Here is a 23,750-nt window from a genome sequence, read left to right on the forward strand (position 1 = left end):
CACGCAAGCAAAACAAAAAAAAGAAATCTCTACGAACGTAACACTCCCACACTTAAAAACAAACTTGCTTTTGTGAACAAATCTCTATCTACAAAATTAAACTCTCGACAGAGCGTCAGCCAACACATTCTCTGATCCCTTCTTGTGTCGGATCTCTAAGTTGTAGTTCTGGGCAACAAGAGCCCAACGCATCAATCGTTGGTTGTGATTACACATTCGGGTTAGGAACACTAGTGGATTGTGATCGGTATACACTATAATCGGAAGACTGCTAGAACCGAGATACACTTCGAAGTGCTGTAGCGAAAGCAGCAAAGCAAGAGCTTCTTTCTCGATAGTAGCATAGTTAACTTGATGTTTGTTAAACTTGCGAGAATAGTAACTGATAGGATGATCAATACCATTTACATCTTCTTGAATAAGAACACCCCCAGCACCCACATTACTTGCATCAACCTCTAATTTAAACGGCTGGTCACAGTTAGGTGCCATTAAGACAGGAGCATGGCACATCAAATTTTTAACTGAATCGAAAGCATGTTGACACTCAATTGACCACTCATAAGCATTAGCTGGACAAAGCAGTGAAGTAAGAGGACTCACCACAGTCGAGAAATTCTTACAGAACCCACGATAGTAACCTGCCATGCCTAGGAACCTCCGCAACTCTCTACGAGTAGTAGGAATTGGAAATTCAACGATGGCAGTTACTTTAGCTTCTATGGGTCTCACTTGACCTTGACCAACCTCCTTACCTAGGTAAGTAATGGTGGCTTTGCCAAACGCACATTTTGCTAAGTTAAGTGTCAAATGTGCCTTAGCGAGTCGCTCGAATACTGTTCTTAACAGACTGATGTGTTCTGACCAACTTCGGGAATACAAAACCAAATCGTCAAGATAGGCATTACAGTCTGGCACACCATGTAAAACTATATTAACAAGGCGTTGAAAAGTTGCGGGAGCATTTCGAAGACCAAAAGCCATCTACGTATACTGAAGGAAATTGTCTGGAGTCACGAATGCTGAAATTTCTGAAGCTCTTGAGGTAACCGGCACTTGCCAATAACCTTTCAGCATATCAAGCTTAGTTACAAAACGTGCAGAACTGATGTTATCGACAATCCTCCATTCTAGGTAACGGGTAACTATCTCGTACAGTCACTGAATTCACTTTACGATAGTCAGTGCAAAATCTAACTGACCCATCAGGTTTTGGAACAAGTAAACATGGAGAACTCCACGGACTGTAACTGGACTTGGCTAGTCCATGATCCAACAGATACTCTACCTCTTTACTCATTACAGACCTTTTTATGGCATTCACACGGTAAGCATGTTGCTTAATTGGACGAGCTCCGTTCACATCAATATCATGTTTCAGAACGTTTGTTTGTGTAGAATCATCACCAAACAGGCACTTAAAATCAGCAAGTGCTTTCACAATATCTATTCTCTGGTCCACAGTCAAATGACTAACATGCGAATGAAGATCTTGTAAAATCTCAGAATTTCCCAACCTTACACCCTGCTGAAAAGCATGTCGAAGTACCACACCATCCGAGTCTACCTCCGAGCCATCAGGTTTTGATTTCCGATCCACGGCCATCGCAACAGAAGAAACAGCGGGCCCTGCCGTCTTTCCTGCGACGCTCGCCGTTGACGACTCCCTAGTATGGTAAGCTTTCAACATGTTTAGATGACATACACGGGTCTTTCGTTTCCGATCAGGTGTACGCAACATATAATCAGTCTCGCTCATTCTCTTTTCTACAACATAAGGACCATAGAAACGAGCAGATAACGATGATCCTGGAACAGGTAACAACACAAGTACTTTTTCTCCAGATTGAAAAGATCGCGCTACTGAGTTTTTATCGTATGTACTCTTCATACCTTTCTGAGCATCTGCAAGACATTCTCGGGCTAGCAACCAAGCAGCATGAAGTCGATCACGAAACTTACTTACATAATCTAATATGTTGAGATTTGTATTCGAATCAGGTGCTAAAACTCGTTCTTTAAGAACTCTCAATGGACCTCTAACTTTGTGTCCGAACACAAGTTCGGCTGGACTAAAACCGAGAGATTCTTGTATGGTCTCTCGAACAGCAAATAAAACCAAAGGAACTCCCTCATCCCATTCTTTAGCAGTATCATGACAATATTTCTTCAGCATTGACTTCAGAGTTTGGTGGAAACGTTCCAATGCGCCCTGGCTTTGCGGATGATATGCACTCGAAACTCTATGAGAACGTTCCAATGCGCCCTGGCTTTGCGGATGATATGCACTCGAAACTCTATGAGAAATTGCTAATGACTCAAGCACTTGTTTAAACAGTTTCGATAGAAAATTTGTACCTTGATCCGTTTGCACTACCTTCGGTAAGCCGAATGTGGAAAAGAATTTCACCAACGCTTTGCTGACCACAGGTGCCGTGATTTTCCTCAAAGGAATCGCCTCTGGAAACCTGGTATTCACATACATGATAGTTAACAGAAACTGATTACCATTCTTAGTCTTAGGTAATGGGCCAACACAGTCAACAAGCACATGTTCAAATGGTTCTCTAATCGCCGGTATTGGAGTCAAAGGAGCAAATGGTATACTCTGGTTTGGTTTTCCCACAATCTGACAAGTGTGACAGGTACGGCAGTATTGGACAACATCTTTCTTTAATCCTGGCCAGAAGAAATGACTCAAAATTCTGTTATAGGTCTTAGTAACTCCTAAATGACCAGAAAGCTGGTGATCATGAGCCAGAAACAAGACATGTTGACGATAAGGAGACGGAACCACAATTTGATAAACAACATTCCAATCTAAGTTTTCATCAACATGGGAACACCATTTCCTCATCAGTAGTTCATTCTCAATGAAGTAAGCACTTTTTCTGTCTTTGACACTATCCAAAGATACAGCACCCCTAAAGATGTTAACAAGTATTTTATCCTCCTTTTGTGCAGTGATAATTTTCTCACGAGATACAGGTAACTTTAGTAACTCTGCATCAAACTCAACCACACCTTTATCTTCTGTCTCTGAACTATTTTCTTCTTTCTGATTCACACCCGATAACGTGTCTCCAGTCAAAAGTGGAAACATGAATGAGCTAGACAGATCTACTATATCACCTACTCTGCGTGACTGAGCGCGTGTGACAGCGCAAGCTGGAAAAGCTTCAGGGTAAGTTTCAGCTAATCTTTCTAACTCACAGGACACATTTGGTTCTTCAATGACTTCGATCACAGACATTACCTTACCACCTGCTAAATCATTTCCTAGAATGAAGTCAACTCCCTTCACAGGAAGTGACGGACAAACAGCAACTCTTACAACACCAGTGCACAAATCACTCTGCAAGTGCACTTGATGCAGTGGGAATTTCACAGCACCCATCTCAATACCCTGGACAAGTACACTAGACCCACAGGAAGTACCATCAGACATCTGTATTTTATCTGCCAAAATAAATGACTGCATCGCACCAGTGTCTCTCAGTATTCTTATTTCTTTCTGATCTTCTGTTCTCCCAGTCAAAGATATTAACCCTTTCGACACGAAAGGTCGATAACTCTCATCAACTCTATCATCAGTATTCACGTCAACTGCAGTGTTAACAGTGTGTACAAATCCCATACCCTTCGGTTGAGACTGCGGCTTGCGTTTCAATAGCAAACAATCAGCAATTAAATGTCCTTTCTTGTGACAGTAGAAACATTCACGCTCCTCTTTATCACGAGATGGACTAAATCGTGCACGTGAATTCTTAGACTGTGAATTATCGAACTCTAACTTCTCAAATCGTGTGGAAGAAAACACATTATTGTGAGTTAACACAAACTCATCTGCAAGGACAGCAGCATGTGACAGAGTAGTTACCTTTTGTTCATTAAGATATACTACAACACGATCAGGTAAGCATCCTTTAAACTCCTCAAGTAACAGCAACTCTCTTAAAGCATCAAAATCACGCACGTTACTGGCAGTACACCATTTATCAAACAACACTCCTTTCTCCCTAGCAAACTCCATGAAAGTTTGTGTAGGATTTTTTCTGTGTTTTCTAAAACGTTGTCTATACGCTTCTGGAACTAACTCATAAGCTCTCAAGATAGCGGTTTTCACAGACTCATATTTCATACTCTCTTCTAGTGACAATGTAGCACAAATTTCTTGAGCTTTTCCCACTAATCTACATTGCAAGAGCACAGACCAAACCTCTTTAGGCCAATGAAAAGAAGTTGCGATGCGTTCGAACGCACTGAAGTAAGAGTCAACTTCTGTCTCTCTAAATTGAGGAACGAGTGCAATGTGTTTACTCACGTCAAAGGTGTCTGGGCTTGAACCAACGTGCGGCGGAGGAGACAAAACTGAAGCGATGTTCAGCGGTACAGCTGAGTGAGCAGTCGCTCTAGACGCCTCCAACTCAAGCTTCCTCAGTTTCAGCTGCGTCTCTGCTTCGATTTCCAGCCGGCGTACCTCCAGCTGCAAATTCAGGTTAGCTTGACGCGCATGGGCTTTCTCTTGCGCTTCATAACGCAAACGGGCAAGACGGACTTTCAGTCGCTGACTTTCCCGTGACCCCACAGAACTGGGTGAAAACGCCCCAAATGGCGACAAGCCAGCCTTAGCTTCGGCTTCCGCGTCTGCGTCAGCAACAGCTCCACCCCTCTGCGTGGCTTCCTCCCCATGACAGATTTGCACCGGAACATTCCCCACGTTCGACATAGGCAACACCTGCAACTCATTCAATTTGCGAATCAGAACTTCTTTTATTTCTTTCTTAAGAGACTGTTTACTTACCACAATTTGAAAATGGTCTGCGATCTGCAACAAATCCTGCACAGATCAAACTGCTCTACCGACGGACTACCTACAAAATCTTTCAAGTTAAACATTTTTCCAAAATGAATAACAATCCGAGAAGCACCCCACTAATACCCTGCATAGGCAATTACTATCCGGTCCCAACACTACAAACCGCGCAACATCAATCTCATGCCAACATCACACATCCACAGAATTACCGTCTTCATTTATTTTCCTCCAGGCACTTTCCAATACCAACAACAATTTGCATTGCTATTAGTATCCCGGACGAGCCCCCATTTAATGTTACGACTCCTCCAATCTAATCTAAGGGCAAGAGGGGTAACATTAACTAAACATTGCAAAACTGTGGAAATGATAATGTGTGTCAAGAAACGATGAGCGAAACCAAACTGCCAATGAAAATAATTATATTTATTATACAAAAAGAAAAATATAAGGAACAGCGAATGAATCATAAAGTAAAATAAGAACAATAAGGAAGCCAACAGCTCCCTGCAATGTAAACAATTATATAAACAAAAACAACAAGAATAAGTGATAAATAAAATCAAAGAAAATAAGCAACAAGTTACCCTTAAGGAAAAGGGGACTATGGTGACGCCAAAATAAAGAAAGAAACAAAAAGAAAACTATTCTAACTAAATTCAACCCTCTTACCTAGCTAAAGAAAAGGAAAGAAAAGAATTGTTTCTTCAGCGCCGAGCGCCGTGCTCTTCCCTACTCTAGCTCACGAAAACAAAAACATACAAAAGGTGGCGTTCACCTCTTACCTGATGTTTCTATACAAGGGTTAGTCTACATGTTTGTACAATGGAAGTCGTACGACATCCTCCCTATCCCCTAGTCCTTGGAGCAACGGGTAACAAAAGAGCACCAGCTCTACACAAGTCGAAATCAAAACTTCATCCCAAAGTAATCAAACAAAGTAACAAAACAACTTGAGAAACACAACTAACGTAAACAAATTAACAAAGCAAACAAGTCCCAAACGAAAACTAAAACAAATCACAATGGCACCAAAAGAACCGGAAACCAAAACGGGACTTGCGTCAGTCTGTTTCCAGCGTCTTTTTAAACTGGTAGTGAGGACGTCTCAGACAGCGGATAGGTCCACGTCACATCCCTTGACGATGATTGACAGTTTCCTGGACCAATCAGCAAGCGGAGAAGGATGACCTAAGAAACTGATAGCGAGAGAGAGAGAGAGAGAGAGAAAGAGTGAGAGCGAACGCAAGCAAAACAAAAAAAAAGAAATCTCTACGAACGTAACAACATGTATATATAAAATAGTGTTACCTATTATTATACAATTTTTATTAAAAGTTTATTACCATTAAATATAATAAATTATTAATATCATGCTGTCTACCTTTTTCATTTTTCAACAGGCATAAAATTCAAGTCAAATGTATTTGTAAAGTGCTTTCCAGAATACACATTGTTTCAAAGCAGCTTTACATTACATACTGTTATTTGCCTTACCAAACAGTAAGATTTAGGTCTGGGCAACATAACGATATATATTGATGATACAAGTGCTCCTCTGGATTTAGATCTAGCTATATTCTATTCATAGTGTTGTTTAACATACAGTAAATATCAGTGCTGCAGTGACTCGGGCACATGTATGAGTGTTCAAAGGCAATTTAGCAATTTAAATATTGGTCTGTATTATTATATTAAGATATTTAAATGTTAGTTGGTTTTGTTGTAAGTGAAAGTAAGTGATTCTCAAAAAGTATTAATGAAAATATGATAATCGTTGTTGCAGATAAAAATTCTGAAAAGTGTGATACGCAGGTACATGGAAGTGTAAACAATAGTAGTTAAAACAGGTAGCTGCTAGAAAGTCAACACATAATTGTTTAATAATAAGAGAACGTAAATAAAAGAAATTACAAACTTAGTAGAATGGTCCCAAATCCCTCTCATTGCTAACACAAAAACACTTCCAGCCGTTTGTGCACTCTAAATTAAACTAGTATATAAAATTCTGTGCAGTCCCATTTTGAATAGTTATCATGTTTAACTGTAATTCAGCATAGTCATGGCCAGAAAAAAAAAAAAAGTAATGGGCATGGCCACTTTTAAGTAAGTAACTTAAATTGCCTATAACACAGTGACCTAATTTTTTTGTACATGTGCAAATATAAGCATCATAAAGGACAAACATAAAAAATGCCTCTAATTATGGACTAATTGGTCTAATAAAATTGAATTGTTGCCTGCAACTATATTTTAAATGCATTTTTATAATATTATTTTTCTTATCGAGTTTGATTTTTTTATCATTTGAATAATTTGGTATATTCTTGATTTCACAATATTCTTAATCAAAAAGGGTCGACCTGGTCTAAATGGAAAAAAGGGGGCAAAAGGAGATTCAGGTGGAGGATATGGTAATGCCTATCAGGTAAAAATGACTATGTATTTGGTTTTAATTGTTACTAAAGAAGTACATATACTATATACTATAGATTTCAAACTGATTTTAGGGACCCCCTGGTCCACCGGGGCCACCCGGTCCTCCTGGAACTCCAGCTTCTGTGGAAAGATTTAATGTGAGTAATGAATATCTTGTAAGAAAAAAAAAATTCTTGTAGGTTTGTTTGCTATAAAAATAGCATGTGAACTGGCTCACAATTTTTAATGTGATCTACTTTAAGGGTTATGATGATGGCAGCCCAAGGTTTCCCTTTGGTGAGTTGAGAATGAATCTGATTTGCCATTTTCCAATCCACATCACATTCCAGTTTAGTATAACATGAATATGTATTTAAGAATATGTGTTTGTAATGAATCAGTGTGCTCTTATTCCAAAGGAATGTGAGTCTTCTGAAGAATGTGTAGTTGTGAAGTTGCTTTTGGAACAGCTGCTAACTGAATAGATGTAAATTTATCTCAAATTTCATGACCTCAGCTATTAAAGGGGACAAGGGTGAAAGAGGAGCATCTGGCATCCCTGGATTGCCAGGTATGATTTATTGAAGCATCAAGCCTTTTTATAGGATATTCAGAGAAGTGAATATTATCTTTTTTTTTACTGTGAAATGTAAACATGACTTCATCTACCATGACGTGACTGTCATCGTTATCTGCCGTAGGTCTCACTACCACCTTTGACATTTATACGTTTAAGGTATGATGTTTCCAAACTTCACATAGGTTTTCTGTTTACATGTAGTAATGTTTTGCTGAAAATGTGCAGCACATGGAAAATGTACTGTATTATGTAATATGTTATGCCGTAGCATGAGATGAAAGGTGAGCATGGTCCTAAAGGGGAGAAGGGAGAACCAGGAGGAGGTTTCTACGACCCTCGTCATGGTGGATTACAAGGTCCACCTGGAAGACCTGGACCACCGGTGACATAGCACAGACATGAAATGATTCCTCTCAGATTCTGAGTTTACCTTTGTTTCTTCGTCTAAAGTGGCTTACTTGACTAAATGTTAATTTCGCTGTAGGGCCCTAGAGGTGAATCTATTACTGGACCTCCAGGTCCCTCTGGGCCTTCTGGAGCCCCAGGAATTGGTTATGAGGGTCGCCCAGGTAGTCCTGGCCCACCAGGTCCCCCTGGACCACCGGGATCATTGCTGCCAGGAGCATACAGACCCTCACAAAGTAAGGAATCCACACTGCCACTCAACACATAAAATATATATTTGGGTTCCCAGGGATGCAGATTTGAATCTGACCTGCTTCATGTCCTGATCTCATTTCTTGTCTCTCCCTTTTTCCAGTCTTCTCCCTCCCTTTGTCCAGTCTTCTCTCTTGCTGTCCTGTCCATTAAATGCAAAAGCTCATAATTAAAACTAAAAACACTTTTTCATTTTAACGACTTGGTCCTTTAGCAATCAGTATTCCTGGGCCACCTGGACCAACTGGACCTCCTGGACCCCCTGGACATTTATCTCGGGTGGGTTTTCACTACAGAACTACCTCTTGCTTTCAGTGGGCACACTGATGTAAACCAATTTATTTTCTATGAGATAATTCAGCTTTTCTAGTTTGTTGGTTTGTTTTCATTTCCTCAGGTTATGTTTTTGAGGTCTTTTGATGCTATGGCTGCATCAACTATTCAGCATCCAGAAGGCACGCTAATCTATGTAACAGACAAGAAAGAACTTTTTATGAGAGAAGAGGATGGTGTCAGAAAAGTCCTGGTAATTGTCTAGGCTTTAATATATATATTTTTCTCCATCTTCATGTAAGAAGAGTACAAACTTAAAGCCCAAAGTATAGTTCACTTGTCCATGCTCCGAAAAATGTATGTGATAAACACGAACATCCACCCTCAATGTCAAAGCAGCATATTATGAAAGACTTTTGCACTCAAATGTGAGCTAGACGAAGAAAAATGCAGAAAATAAAGTATAAAGGGCCTTTCAAATAGATTTAATAGAAGTATTAATCTCTGCAGATTGAGTGTGCATTTCCCATTCAGTGGGCATTTTCAAACCAACAGGCAAAGCAGGTAAAGTGTTTTAAAATGCCCATCACATTGAAAATGTCCACTGAAACACCCATTTTGGTTCTGCAGAGACAAGTATCAAATATAAGGGTCTGTTAGGTGCGCCAAATGCATCCATCCACTGTTGTGGTTGATGGAGTATACTTTGAAAGGCTTGCATGTTCAACTGTGTATGAGTTGGAACACATAAAACAAAATATAAAGGGTTAGTATACCTTAAAATTGAAATCATGTCATTAAAAATTCACCCTGATGTCATTCCAAACCCACAAGACTTTTTTCATCTTTGGAACACAAATTAAGATATTTTTTGATGAAATCTGAGAGGTTTTTGAACCCAGAGCAGCGCTTCCAGGTTCTACGTTAGAGTGTCGGCTCATTATTGCCCAGCTCCTGCATCAGAATCACACGCATGCGTCATGGTGCTCACGTAAATTGCTTCAGCCAATAATGAGCCGGCATTCTGACATAGAACCTGGACGCGCTGCACTGTGTTTACTACGTGAACAGCGAAGGAGAATTACTTTGAAGAGAAGAGATTGTTGAATAAAGTTGTTATTTACGTTGCTTCATAACATTAAGGTTGAACCACTGGAGTCACATGGACTACTTTAATGATGTATTTACTACCTTTCTGGGCTTTGAATTTTGCAATGACGTTGCTGCCTATGGCTGGTTTAAAAACCTCTCGAATTTCATCAAAAATATCTTAATTTGTTTTTCGAAGATGAAAGAAGGTCTTGCGGGTTTGGATGAGTAATTAATGACAGAAATTTAGTTTTTTTCAGAACATTGAAAGAACAGCAACACATTTGCATTTTTTATTAAATTAGTATTTAATATGTTAGTGTCATTAGCTGCATTAGCCCTGAGGTTTATTACTTGACATGTATCTTTTCTGTAATTTTCCAAGAATCTATTTGGTGAGAACCTAAAAATTTCTGAAGTTTCTGGTTGTTTCGTTTCAGCTTGGAGAATATACCCCTTTCCACTGGGGTCTGGTAAGTAACAGAATTAAGTAATTAATAAACCTTAACTTCATTTGCCCATATGCATTTGACTAACAAGTACTGTAACAATTTAAGCCAGGAGGAAATGTGCCTTCACATTAGCAAAAACAATTCTACATTTCAAGGGAAAAAAGTGTCAATTGTCAATGGTTCATTGATGCAGTTTTGACTTTTATTATTTACTGTTTTGTACTATGTTTTTGGAGTCCTTTGAAGTTTTTCCTGTTGATTAGTTCATGATTGTTCCCAGGTGTATCTTGTTTCCTAATTACTTAGTTAAGCTTGTTTGTCCTGTGTATTTATAGCCCGAGGCCATTTCTCAATATGCGTTCTTGTCTGTACTCGTGTTCTTGTGGACTTGTGAAACGTCATCAGTCGCTGCCGAAGTATTGTTCCAATTCAAAGTTCACATCTAGCCAAGTCCAGGGGTGCTTCTCATTTCTTATTTGTGCATCCTCTTTTCCTTTCCTCGCTTCCTTTCCTCGCGTCTTAGCTCCACCCCCTGTAGGATTCGAGGGACGGACGCTAGGAAAGAAAATGAGGATGGACGAATCGAATGACAGCTTTTTTATACATTGGAATACTTGATCACTCGAGCATCACTTCACAGCGTCATCAGCAGCGCTCAAAGGATCTGCCCTTATGTTGTTGAAGTTTGGTTATTTAAGAAATTCATAATAAATAATAATAAAGCAAGATACCCTGTTGAAATATGTGTGATGTGTGGTTTATATAAACTGCAAAGGTAAAGTATAAATTAAAACGATCGTGATCAATGTGAAGGAGGAGGAGAATTGATACGTGCGTCGCGTTTAGTCGATAAAACACTTCTGCATAGGATACACCTTTGTATCCTCGCTCATGACTCCTCTGGAAGCCTCCTCACTCCTCGATCCTTGACTCCTCGCGGTGCAATTAGAGAATTGAGATGTCCTTCAAGATGGCTGAGCTCGATCGGTTTCCGGGTCATAGGATGGAGGACAGAGGAGCGAGGAGACGAGGAGGGATATTGAGAAGCACCCGTGTTCAAATCCCTGGAAGTGTTCTTGATCCCCCCCACCGAGGACAAAGATTATAGAAGAACAAGAGGCGAAACTCAATTGAACGTTCCATTAGAACTCTATTGCAACACCAGCGCCCAACAGCAGCACTACGCTTCCGCCATTTTGGGGTGAAAACGACTCGGCAGTCCACTAGTGTTGATGTGTCGTTCGCGAGCGAGCCGCTCTAAAAGCCACTCAAAGTCTTTTCTTTGAAAAGAGCCGGTCTTCCCATCACTATCCACTAGCTGTTTGCTGTCGCTATGGCAATATCAGCTGCTTTGTAATTATTTTTTTTAAAGTAGGCCTACATTAAAGATCAAATCCAAACTGAATGATGACAACACAGAATAACGTAGGCTACAATCACTAAAGTGATCATCAAATCCCTTTTAACAGTTTATTTCACAGACTTAGACAAGTTTTCTACTTTTTTCCCACAAAACCTTTAGTATTAACATTACAAACACTGAATTAATACCAACATATAAAAGTAAGTAAAGGACATGCTATAACAGATAATTGGGAATGTTGGACAATATTCATATATAACAGCATAGCTTTACAGTCAACTGTTTGTTTGTTTTTTTGGGGGGGTGGGGTTTCAGTAGCTACTATCTTATATTAATGACCATTAAAGCAAGACTATGTAAACAAAAAAACATAGCCACTGTCCATCATTGTCTATAAGATCATCATGTTTGTAGCATGATCCAGGGGATTACCCATTCAGAAATGTAATATACGTCAATATAAGTAAATTACATATATAGCCTAATGTCAGTGGCAGTGCCCATGTATGTCTGCTGCCTATATGAGAATATATGCAAAATTCATATAAAACACATAGACATATGAAACTATATAGCAAAAATGGCCGTTTTCATGTAAGTGCCATATTTTCCCGTATATGCACATAAATGATAAATATATGTAGCCTAAGACGCATATATACATATACATATATGTACTTATTTCAATGCATCAGTATCACATGCATGTATGTTTACATATTAAATATGTGGGAAACAAATATGTATGTCACATATTTATACTTAATGTTGTCCATATATGTGAGAAACCAATACCATACTGTAATTTTATGCAGATATATGGTATCATATAGATGAACTCAAATATTTTCTTCACGTTTGGACACATAAATGTTTATGTTGCAGGCATAGGCTATATTATGTTCTCAGATAAGTCAAATATATGTACAGTCATGGTCAGAATTAATGGCACCCCTGGTAAATATGATCAAAACTGCCTGTAAAAAATAAATCTGCATCGTTTATCCTTTTGATCTTTCATTCAAAAAATTGTCAAAAATCGAACCTTTCATTGAAGTAAAAGAATTGAAAGTGGAGGGGAAATCACATTATGAAATAAATGTTTTTCTCCAAAATACGTTGGCCACAATTATTGGAACCCTTTTATTAAATACTTTTTGCAATCTCCTTTTTTTAAGATAACAGCTCTGAGTAAAGTTCTCCTATAATGTCTGATGAGTTTGGAGAACACCTGACAGGAGATCAGAGACCATTCCTCCATACAGAATCTCTCCAGATCCTGTAGATTCCCAGATCCATGTTGCTGCTTCTCCTCTTCAGTTCACTCAACTCATCAGGTCAGGGAACTAGGACGGTCATGGCAAAAGCTTCATTTTGTGCTCTGTAACACATTTTTGTGTTGATTTTGATATTTGTTTTGGATCGTTGTCCAGATGGAAGATCCAAACATTGCCCATTATAAGATTTCTAGCAGAATTCATCAGCTTTTGATTTTTTATATGTTGATATTTGATAGAATCCACGATGCCATGTATCTGAACAAGAAGTCCAGGAACTCTGGCAGAAAAATATGCCCACAACATTAAAGATCCAACGGTACATTAAATTGTACACATGGGGTACTTTTTATCCTTGTGTGCACCAAACCCATCTAGCGTGTTTGCTGCCAAAAAGCTATTTTTTCAGTTTCATCTGACAACAGAACCCTGTGCCGTTTAAAGTTCCAGTCATTCTGACAACTGAATATGCTAGAGTTTGTTTTTGGAAGAGCGAGGAGGATTTTCTTGAAACCCTCCCAAACAACATGTAGTGATGTAGGGGTTGTTTGATTTTTTTTTAAATAGGCTTTCTGACCCCAAGACTCAAGTAATCTCTGCAATTCTCCATCTGTGATCCTTGAAGAGTCTCTGGCCACTCAAACTCTCCTCCTCACCGTGCATCAAGGCAATATAGACACACGTCCTCTTCCTGGCTGATTCATAACATCTTTAGTTTATTGTAACTTCTTAGTTATTGCCCTGATGGTCAAAATGGGGATTTTCAATTCTTTAGCTATTTTCTTCCAGCCACTTTCTATTTTGTGATGCTCAACAATCTTTTGATGCACATCAGAACTATATTCTTTGGTTTTACTCATTGTGATGGATGAATAAGGGAATTTGGCCTTTGTGTTTCCTCATATTTAAACTCCTGTGAAAGTCATAGCTAGACAATTTCATGTTCCTAGTCACCCTGGTGTGCTAAAAAAAAGGTAAACATTAATGGGAATATACTTCAGAGATATTTTACTCGTAAAAAATTCTAGAGGTACCAATAATTGTGGCCAACGTGTTTTGGAGAAAAACATTTATTTCATAATGTGATTTCCCCCCACTTTCAATTATTTTACTTCAATGAAAGGTTAGATTTTTGGGCAATTTTTTGAATGAAAGATCAAAAGGATAAACAATGCAGATTTATTTTTTACTGCCAGTTTTGATCATATTTACCAGGGGTGCCATTAATTCTGAGCACGACTGTATAGATATATGTCATGCTATTTAAAATATAAGTACATATATGGCCATATATTACATTTTTGTATGGGTAAAACATAAAATATATTTCAGGGCTAGTGGAGTTGGCAACTAATAATAGTAATAAATGTGTAAAGTTGCATAAAATGGAAATACTCAATAAAGCAAGAAAAAAACTACCTCAAATGTGTATTTAATGATTTGATTAACTGTTATCTGTGCTGTTGTCCAGTAACTCCAATTGGAATTTTCACCTCAAAATGGCGGCCGCGCTCCCGAAGAGCCATCTAGTGGCTGTTTCCAAAAAAGCATCACAGTTTCGCCTCTTGGTTTTTCTATACACTTTGCCGAGGATGCATCGAGAGGTGATTTGTGCGGACTTGAGACAGCCAGGTATCCCAGAATGCATCACGCACCAACCAGCAAGCGTCAATAGGACAGGAGAAAACCCGCGTAATATAAAAATACTACTGTTATTGTATCACGAAATGTAATTTTAATAGTGTTTCAGGAGAGAATGTATTTATTTAAAGCTCAGATCTGTGGTTTATTTATAAAGATAGCGCCTATTTGAAAAATGTATCTGACGTTGTCGGAGCTGTGAGATCCAGGCGATCACCGGGTGTTCAGCGCTCATTAACCCCGACTGGAACAGCTTTTCCTCGGCTAGTCCTTCTGATGTTTGCTGCTGGCACTGATGTCACTAGTGGTTAAACATGAAATATAATTTGTCTTGTGTATAAGTCGATTTTTGGTCTCAATAATCTATAGTTTGTTCCATGGCAAATCGTTTTGGCTGAGGGCAAAGTGAAGTTTCATAACTTTATATATTTAGGCTATTTAACTTTAACTTTGTAGCCTATTAGAGAGTTGACTTATGTTTGACTGAATTGTTTGCTTTATTTCTCATTGTATAGCTTCTAATACCTATTAGGCTACTTATACTTTTATACTGGATATTATTGATCATTAAAACTTTTATATATATATATATATATATATATATATATATATATATATATATATATATATATATATTATTTTACTATATATTCTGTTCACTGTATGTAGGCCTACATGTAAAATGACACAACCCTGTCTCTGTTTGTTAAATGTCAGTTTTAATGATCAAAAATGTTTCATATTTTTTTAAATAAAAACAAAAAGAAGAAGGGTTGTGTTTTATATTTCGTGTTGTTATAAATATATGCAGTGAAGATAATCAATTAGCGTTGCCTGAACCACATCTGTGTGGCCATTAATATGTTTAAGATTTTTTTTTTAATGAAAAGAGGCAGAGTGGTGTTTTATTACATATTTCGTTTTATTGTTGATGAAAAGAGGCAGAGTTGTATTTTATACCATATTTCATTTTATTGTTGCCTAAAATATACATAAAGAGATAACCGGAGTAGCCAGAGCGTGCTGAGTGACGCGGTCATTGCAGCTGTTCCATTTGCAGAATAACCGGACTCGCGTCCTCTCGTCCTCGGGAGTTCGTTCTCCTGAGTCGAACTTGGCAAGTCTGAACTACCAAGGACGCAAGTCCGAAGTTTGCGTACTTGGTATTGAGAAACGGCCCTTGTGTTTCACTTGTTACTTTGTCAGTTGTTGTACGTGTAATAGTTCCCACTGTAATAGATACCCCTCGTTTTGTTCCATTGTTCTTCGAGTTCTGTGTTCTCTGTTTTATGTGGTACTTTATTAAATAACCCTGCGTTTAGATCCTCGTCTTTGCCTGCTTTCCTCAGATCGTTACAGTAGCGATGCATGAAGCACAACCCACATAGTTTTCACTTTCAAACTAAGCAGCTTTCTGTTGGTCGACATGGCACATTTTTGACCAACTTCGAAATCTGCATGGGAAACTCTTCCACCCTCATGCTAAACTTCTGATCACGTGGAGTCCTGTTGAACTTAATGGATTTCACCCACAAAATTTTGGCAGGCAACGGTAAAGGTGACTGTACATTTTGGGCAATGGAAAATTTCACCGAATTTTTTCTTTGCTTTTTTTTGCACGGTTGGTTTCTAGGATAAACAGATGGAAGCAGTGGAGCCTCCACAAGTGGTTCACTACTCTCAGGACTACCCCACTACCTCTCGCCCAAGAGCCCCTCCACAACCAGAAGCCCTGTATCCTGTGCCACATGATCCCAGATACCAACCATCATATGACCCATACCACAGACATACAGATCCACATTCCTTTTCTCCAACTGATCCATGGTATTCGTCATCAGTCGACCCAATTTACCAGCACTATCCTGATTCCAGAAAGCACATTCACGGCAGCCACCTGGATCAGTCTGGCTATCCTGACAGAAGATATGAACGTACACATCACCTCAGGCCTGTCATTGAAGAAACCAAGCTTCCAGCTCACACACACACAGCAGGCCATGCAGTAAGCACCTCATCATTTTTATGAGGAATAATTGTTTGCTTGTCTATTTTTTTTTTCCTATGCACCATGAGGAATGTCCAACAAATTAGGAAGTAATTTCCATCAAACTGTAAACAATCATCAATTGCTAATGCATTGCTGAAAGGCTTGCTTAACAAGCATTCATAAAATTTATTTATAAAATAATGTAGTGTAAAACAAGCTGACATTATTCTACTGTTGCCTCAAGGTAAAAAAGTTGACAATTTAGCAGCATTTTTTACCAATTTTAACATATACTATTGTATGCTACATAAATGGGAAGACCACAAATAAGTCCATAATGTAATTTGAATATAAGTACAAATGCAGCATACAGTAAATATATGTTGTGCTAACTGAATATTCCTAGTGTTATTTAGTGAACAATTCATTGGATATTGGGATATCAGATCACATGCGATACCAGATCACAAGGTCTGGGGTTTTTTTCACATTGGAAAAGCCAATAATCTATAACACTATCCCACATAAATTCTTCATTAAAATACTAATCCTTACATTATTTTACTGAGGTACACTACCAAAAAGTTTCAAAAGTTTGGAGTCAGTAATATTTTTTTAAATAAATTAGTACTTTTATTCAGCGAGGTTAAGGGGGTTCTTCGGACCAAATGGTCCCGAAGAATTTAAATAAAAAAATGTGTAAAATCATAGCTTCATCGGAATGGTCCGAAATTTGGTGACTTTGTTGGTACTTGGTATATGAACACCCCAAAAAATTGGGGACAGGATTTGAATAGTCTAAGTGGTTGTAAAAAAAATGGTCACACTCAGGGCCTTCGGGTCCAAATGGTCCCGCCATAGGAAATGAATGGGAAATTGGCAAAAATGTGACAATACAGAGTTTTTTTGTGCGTACAATCTACAAATCAGCCACGATCCAGAAAAAAAGCACACAACAGTGAAGGGGTGAATCTACAATACATCAAGAGTGCAAAACAGACACATCCACACACACACACACACACACACACAAACACACTTTTATACATAAACAAACGAATAAATTCAGATTACATATGTGTTTTGCATTTTTAAAATGCTCAGTTTGTCCACCAGATGGCATCCATCTAATTTCAAAAATTGCTTTTATGAGGTCTAGGCTTGACTCTAAAATGAAATACAGCTTTAAAAAAAATTAAAAAAATATTTTTTTATTTTTTTATTTTCTATTATATTCAATGGGGGGAAAATGGGTCATATTTATTGCATAAATATTAATTATAAATCTTAAATTATCTCAAAACACCAAAAAAGAAAAGAAAAAATATTATAAAAAACAAGTAAAAAAAATATATATAATTTTCTTTTAATAAATATGAATCAAACCCTTCCGGACCATTTGAGTGTGACCCTGAAATGAAGGACCCCAGAGGGTTATAGGTTATATAAGCATTAACAACATCTGCAAAGTCACAATGCTCAAAGTTCAAAACAAAGTAGATTTGCTTTTAAATAAATCATTTTAAGGACTACAACAAATGGCTGGTAGGGACTACACGACATTCCTCCCGAGTTAGTGACATCACTAACCCTAAAATTTACATAAACCCGGGAACACGCAGTCCATGTTGAGAAGAGGAAGAGTTGTTTTGAGCTTAGATCGGGCCCAAAAAATCAAGCCCGACCCGAGCCCATGTACGTTGTGTCCGAGCCCGGCCCGGCCCGACACATTAACTGTAATTATGAGCCAGAGCCCGATTTAAACCTGACCATTTTTAATACGTGGGCCGTTATAACCAGGGGCGCACCAGATCATTTTTTAACGCAGCTGCTGAATGGGTGCTAGACCATTGGCAGTGGGGAGCTGTGCAATTTTATATATATATATATATATATATATATATATATATATATACATACTATTAATAAATGTGCAAAAATTGGCCACTTAATATTTAATATTCAATTATTTTTATTATCACAATGATAGTTTTAATTTTATTAAATTGAACAAGCACAACATTCAGTATTCAATCAAATATTCTTAAAGATTCATTATTAATAATAATGTTATTTCTACATATGTGTGCGTGCAACAAGCAAGATGTGAATTTGTAAATTCGGTGACAAGCATGCCGAAAATTGATTTAATTTTATGATGAGATGGCTCCAGTTCACGTGCTATGGTGAACGCGGCTCGCCGGCGCCTCCATTTCATGATTATTGTCTGCTATATTTGCTTCTTACTTATTAAATCCAGGCAATTGGTTGATGAAAATTGTATTAAAATTAAGGTACAATTTATATAAAACGAAATTCACTTTAAAGAAAGGCTTTCTACCAAACAAAACATAATGAATGGTCAAAATCATGCCTGAACAACTCCATGTCTCCTGATATTGCCCATCCTCCTATCTACTCTGTTCACTTTCATAATAAACATAGATGGAAAAAATAACATTATAATATTTTAATAATTATGAAACTAAATGCGCTTATTTAATGGCTACAAAACGTACAGCACGCCGCACTTGCACTCGACAAAGCCAACACATATGTTGTCACTGCCCACGAGGTTAAAATATTTCCATACCTCCGACATTCCTTCATACTTGCTCAAAGTTAATTCTCCTGTTTCAATTTTTTTCTTTACTTCTTCAAGCTCCATGTTGCACTTAATCAAGTGCTTGATCAAGGGCCCGACCCGACCCGACCTGAGCATAGTGGCGGGAAATATCGGCCCGGCCCGGGCAGAGAATCTAAGCTCTATAGTTGTCGAGTACAGTACATTTGTGAGTTTGCTCAAGCTGTCGAATCTGTCTTTTTGATATGCAATACAGTACGTAACACAAATGCAATAGCATGTCACTCTGAAGGCATCTTACAACAGTTCCCACACAAGAGATAGATTATCATGATGTATAGATTATCATAGATACAGACGGTAGGTCTGGGAACACCCCCGGGAACGCCCCGTCACGTGATGTGAATTTAGCCCGTGGGGGAAAACATTGCCTTGGCGCTCATTGAAATACACGCAACAATCATGCCGAAGAGGTGCTCTGTCGTTTTCTGTACCGCCAATAAACAAACAAATTATGAATTGAAGTTCTACATCCTTCCTAATAAACACACAGAACCGGAAAGGAGTACAAAATGGCTACAAGCAATAAATAGTAGTGTAATACTTCTGTGATGTTCTGTAATACCTCTATAGTACTTCTATAGTATGTCCCAAAATACTATAGTATTCCTATAGGATTACTATAATATTTTGTCCTAAAATACTACAAGATTCCTATAGTTGTTTTTCATAATGGATGTCTCATTCACATTAGCATTATCAGCTGAAGGCTCGCTTGATAGGCCAATCGTTACGGTCTACACTCAATACAGCCTGCAGTCTGTGAGTTAGGGATCACTGTCAGCACAGTCCCTCGGCAACTTCGTACTACTGATCACCGTTTTACAAAAGGATTAAGTTAATAGTTTGGAGTGAAGCATACGTACAATTGGTAAGTGACAAGGTTTTATGGAGTTATATACAGGGCCTGAAATTAACACCTGACCATGCGCCAAATGCGGGTGAATATTGCAATTGGCGGGTAAAACTGTCAATCTACCTGCCACGTTGGCGGGTAGCCAATGAGAATTTAGTGATTCATTCGTTTTTTTTTTTTTTTTTTGCGTATGTCCGATAACATCAACAATTTTCATTCAAGCAGCTGATTTCTGTGAATGCATGTAAAACTAAATGTATATTGCAGCACAGGGTGAAGTCAGTATTTACATTAACGACGATTTGAGACAATAAATGTACATTTAATGTAAAACTATGTAAACGGCGGTCTGTGGTGCGGCAGGATTTTGAACAAGGTCGTGAGCTGTTGCCGGGTGCCGCGGACAGACGCCGAATGGCGCGGCTGGTGTGTGTACACTGATAGAAAGAAATGTGTTCGAATTTTAAAGACGTGGTTCTGCGCGACGCGGCACCGCGCATCCGGTGTGCGACCCCCTTAAAGGGTAAGTTCGGCGTTTTACAAGTAAAGCCCTGTTTTAAGATCGTTTCTGATGAAATCGAACGGTTAAGATTAAAATTTGGACACATGCTGCTGTCCCGAGAATTTTAGGTTTTTGTGTAGGTTTTTGTGTATTACTCACTTATCTAACTACAATTTAACTACCTCACCTTAAAATAAAGTTTAACCGACAAATATATTGACAATAGTTTAGAAATAGGCATATTATTATGACTATATCTTTTAAATTGTAATAATATTTCACAATTTTTTGTTTGTTTGTTTTTTCTATTTTGATCAAGAGACTTCTTTTTTTCCCTTTTTTTTTTTAAATCACCAACACCAAACTTTTGAATGGTAGCATAAAAAATAGAGCATGACAGAAAATGTACAAACCATTGGTTAAAGTCGTGGATCAGAACTATTTGTAGCAACCTTTTTATTTCAAATGATTTGTTTCAGTCTTCAACTAGTATTAATTGTCAAATTTATTTAGGCCTATTAGCGCTTTATACAAATACAGAATGTTTCAAAGCAGCTGAGTAATAAACAAGAGAATAATAGTATTAATGTTGCAAAGTTCTTTAATTGTGAAATGAATACAATTTCAGCTGTAAAGCAGCTTTTAAAAAAACAATAGTATCATTATTAAGCTCAATTTAGTTCAATGTTGATTCAGTTTAGTTCAATTCAACAAAAAAAACAGCTCTACCAAAGATAATATTGTCATTATTCAGCTCAGGTCAGTTCAGTGTAACAGTCAAAAAATGTAATATAAACTTATTGTCAAGTTATCTTATAATATATATCTGTTTTGTCACCCTAGCTGCACCTGATTGCTCTCAACTCACCCCAACGTGGCGACATGCGGGATATTAGAGGTGTGGACCACCAGTGCTTCTTACAGGCCCAAGCAATTGGGCTCAAAGGAACATTCAGGGCTTTTCTGTCATCCCGGTTACAGGATCTACACAGTATTGTTCGAAAGAATGACAGGGATCTATTTCCTATAGTAAATCTTCAAGTAAGATCCTTCATTTGTCACAAAAGATTTTTTTACAGTAAATCCTGTAATCTTTTATAAAGCCATTTAATATCTTCACCGCAGGATGAGGAATTATTCAGCAACTGGGAGTCTATCTTTAGTGACTCAGAGGGCAGGATGAAAAATGATGTGCGCATCTACTCATTTGACGGTCGAGATGTTCTCAATGATGATGCCTGGTAAGGGGGTCTAAGACATATTCCTTAACAACTAGAACCTTAACAGAAATGATTAACCTTGCATTTATTTTCTCCATAACCACTTTAATAGGCCAGAGAAGATGGTATGGCATGGATCAAGCACTGGTGGAAACAGGCAAACAGACAGCTACTGTGAAACATGGCGAAGTGGTAGTCATGCCGTCACTGGCATGGCTTCCTCTCTCCAAGATGGCTACCTACTTCAGCAGTTGCCACGTGGCTGCGCCAGCTCTTTTATCGTACTGTGCATTGAGAACAGCTACATTGCTGAGTAAACCAAAAACGTGTGCAAGACCAAAATTTGTCTTAAGTCACACCACAAACTGTATGTATGTTCATCTACATGTATTTTAGATAAAAATTCGGACAATTTATTTTGTATGTATTAACTGCTGTGTGACAGCCATCAGTATATCAACATATATACGTTGCTCCTTACAGCATAAGCTTTACAACATTTTATCATTGCAGAAAATATGCAATTTAGAAAGATTTTGACTATTGTTTTAGATTTTTTTTTTTTATAAAAATGTACGTAGTTGTATTTCCGCACATAACAGGGTAATATAGAACACACTAAGTAAAAAAAAAAACCTTTTATAATACATCTGGTTTTAAAATGGATGTTTTGTAGTGCCTTCACAATGTCTTGCCAAAACACCAGAATTTTAATAACTAATTCTCTTTAAACTACATTGTTGTCATTACCATTTTCATTCACATTACTATTTAAATGATTTTATAAAAACATAACTATGTAACCTTTCTACATTTTTATACTTTGCAAATCAATCACATCAAACATTCCATGATTGAAATGCAAAAAGACTAGTTGACTTTCTCTAAAGAAAGATGACTTCATAAAAATAGGTAAATCATTGTTAGTTTTTTTATTAATATTTAATTTATTTTTTACACAACTTGGAACACAAGTTTAAAAAGTTTTAGTCCTTTGCAGTCTCTCTATTCTACCACCGCCTGCTGTATACTAAAGTTCAAATGTGACCACTAAAAAAAAATCTCAAAAGTCATTTTTACTTTATTTACTGCATTTTCAATAGCACTTACATTCATAAATAAATGCAACCTATGTTGTACATGTCACTGGATGTTTCACTCTTAAAAATTCTGTAATGTTTATTTGGAAAATAAAGTCATAATTGTTATTGGATACTGGTCATACTGATCCCACCGATCCCTATCATTCAAACAATAGTGTATATGTAACAATATTATTGCCAGTTACTCTTGTCTATTTAGCTCCACCTGTAAAAAGCCAAAGTATGAGTCACCATTGTTTCTTCAAGCAACACACAGTAGTGTGGTTTTGTTACTGAATGAATCAGTTTGTTTTTTTGTTTTGTTTTTCGTGAATGATTCAATGACTAGCTCATAACACAAAAAGGCACTTAGTGCTATAATTATGTCTTTTTAAAAGAAAGTGCCATACTTATGTAATGGTAGATAGCGTTCCTAAAAGATCCCATTTATGCATTTATGATGTTACTATTCGTAAACGTTGACAATCATAACAGTGATATAAACAGTAAAACATCACAGTGCTGTTGTATAAAGAGTAAATAAAGACCGTCAAAGAGATTCAAGCTGTAGCTTGCAGTGGTCTCAATCAGATGGTTCAAAATGCCAGATCCAGAAATATGATTGTATCAGACTGATTTTATCATCGCTACACTGATAATGTTTGGGGCTCAGACATACTATGAGTTTAAGTCTAGACCCCTCACTTCAGCCAGGCATACACTTAATTTATATCTCAAACTTTATGAGAGATATAGTTATGCACCATTCCAGTCATGTCTGCCAAAATTGCAAACAATTGTTTGGATAGCTACTTCTGCAACTATAAAAAATAAAGATCATTTATACAAACACTAGCTGTCTGTCATTTGGTTTCCTTTGTTCCACC

General features: G+C 37.7%; 1 protein-coding gene across 1 annotated transcript in view; it reads left to right on the forward strand.

Moving 5' to 3' along the window:
- Positions 1-23,713, forward strand: part of col18a1b (collagen type XVIII alpha 1 chain b) — a 160,412-nt gene extending 136,699 nt beyond the window's left edge. The window contains exons 27-40 of the mRNA XM_077199910.1: positions 7,176-7,247; positions 7,330-7,395; positions 7,501-7,534; positions 7,755-7,808; positions 7,939-7,973; positions 8,086-8,199; positions 8,302-8,458; positions 8,689-8,753; positions 8,872-9,000; positions 10,277-10,309; positions 16,203-16,574; positions 21,405-21,602; positions 21,687-21,802; positions 21,894-23,713. Coding sequence (XP_077056025.1) covers positions 7,176-7,247; positions 7,330-7,395; positions 7,501-7,534; positions 7,755-7,808; positions 7,939-7,973; positions 8,086-8,199; positions 8,302-8,458; positions 8,689-8,753; positions 8,872-9,000; positions 10,277-10,309; positions 16,203-16,574; positions 21,405-21,602; positions 21,687-21,802; positions 21,894-22,098 — 1,650 coding nt within the window. The 3' untranslated portion in view covers positions 22,099-23,713. The remainder of the gene's footprint in view (positions 1-7,175; positions 7,248-7,329; positions 7,396-7,500; positions 7,535-7,754; positions 7,809-7,938; positions 7,974-8,085; positions 8,200-8,301; positions 8,459-8,688; positions 8,754-8,871; positions 9,001-10,276; positions 10,310-16,202; positions 16,575-21,404; positions 21,603-21,686; positions 21,803-21,893) is intronic.
- Positions 23,714-23,750: the final 37 nt, after the last annotated feature.

Source organism: Siphateles boraxobius, unplaced genomic scaffold, assembly GCF_051911475.1.
Source record: "Siphateles boraxobius isolate OS27281-9 unplaced genomic scaffold, OSU_SipBor_1 41, whole genome shotgun sequence".
NCBI lineage: Eukaryota > Metazoa > Chordata > Actinopteri > Cypriniformes > Leuciscidae > Siphateles > Siphateles boraxobius.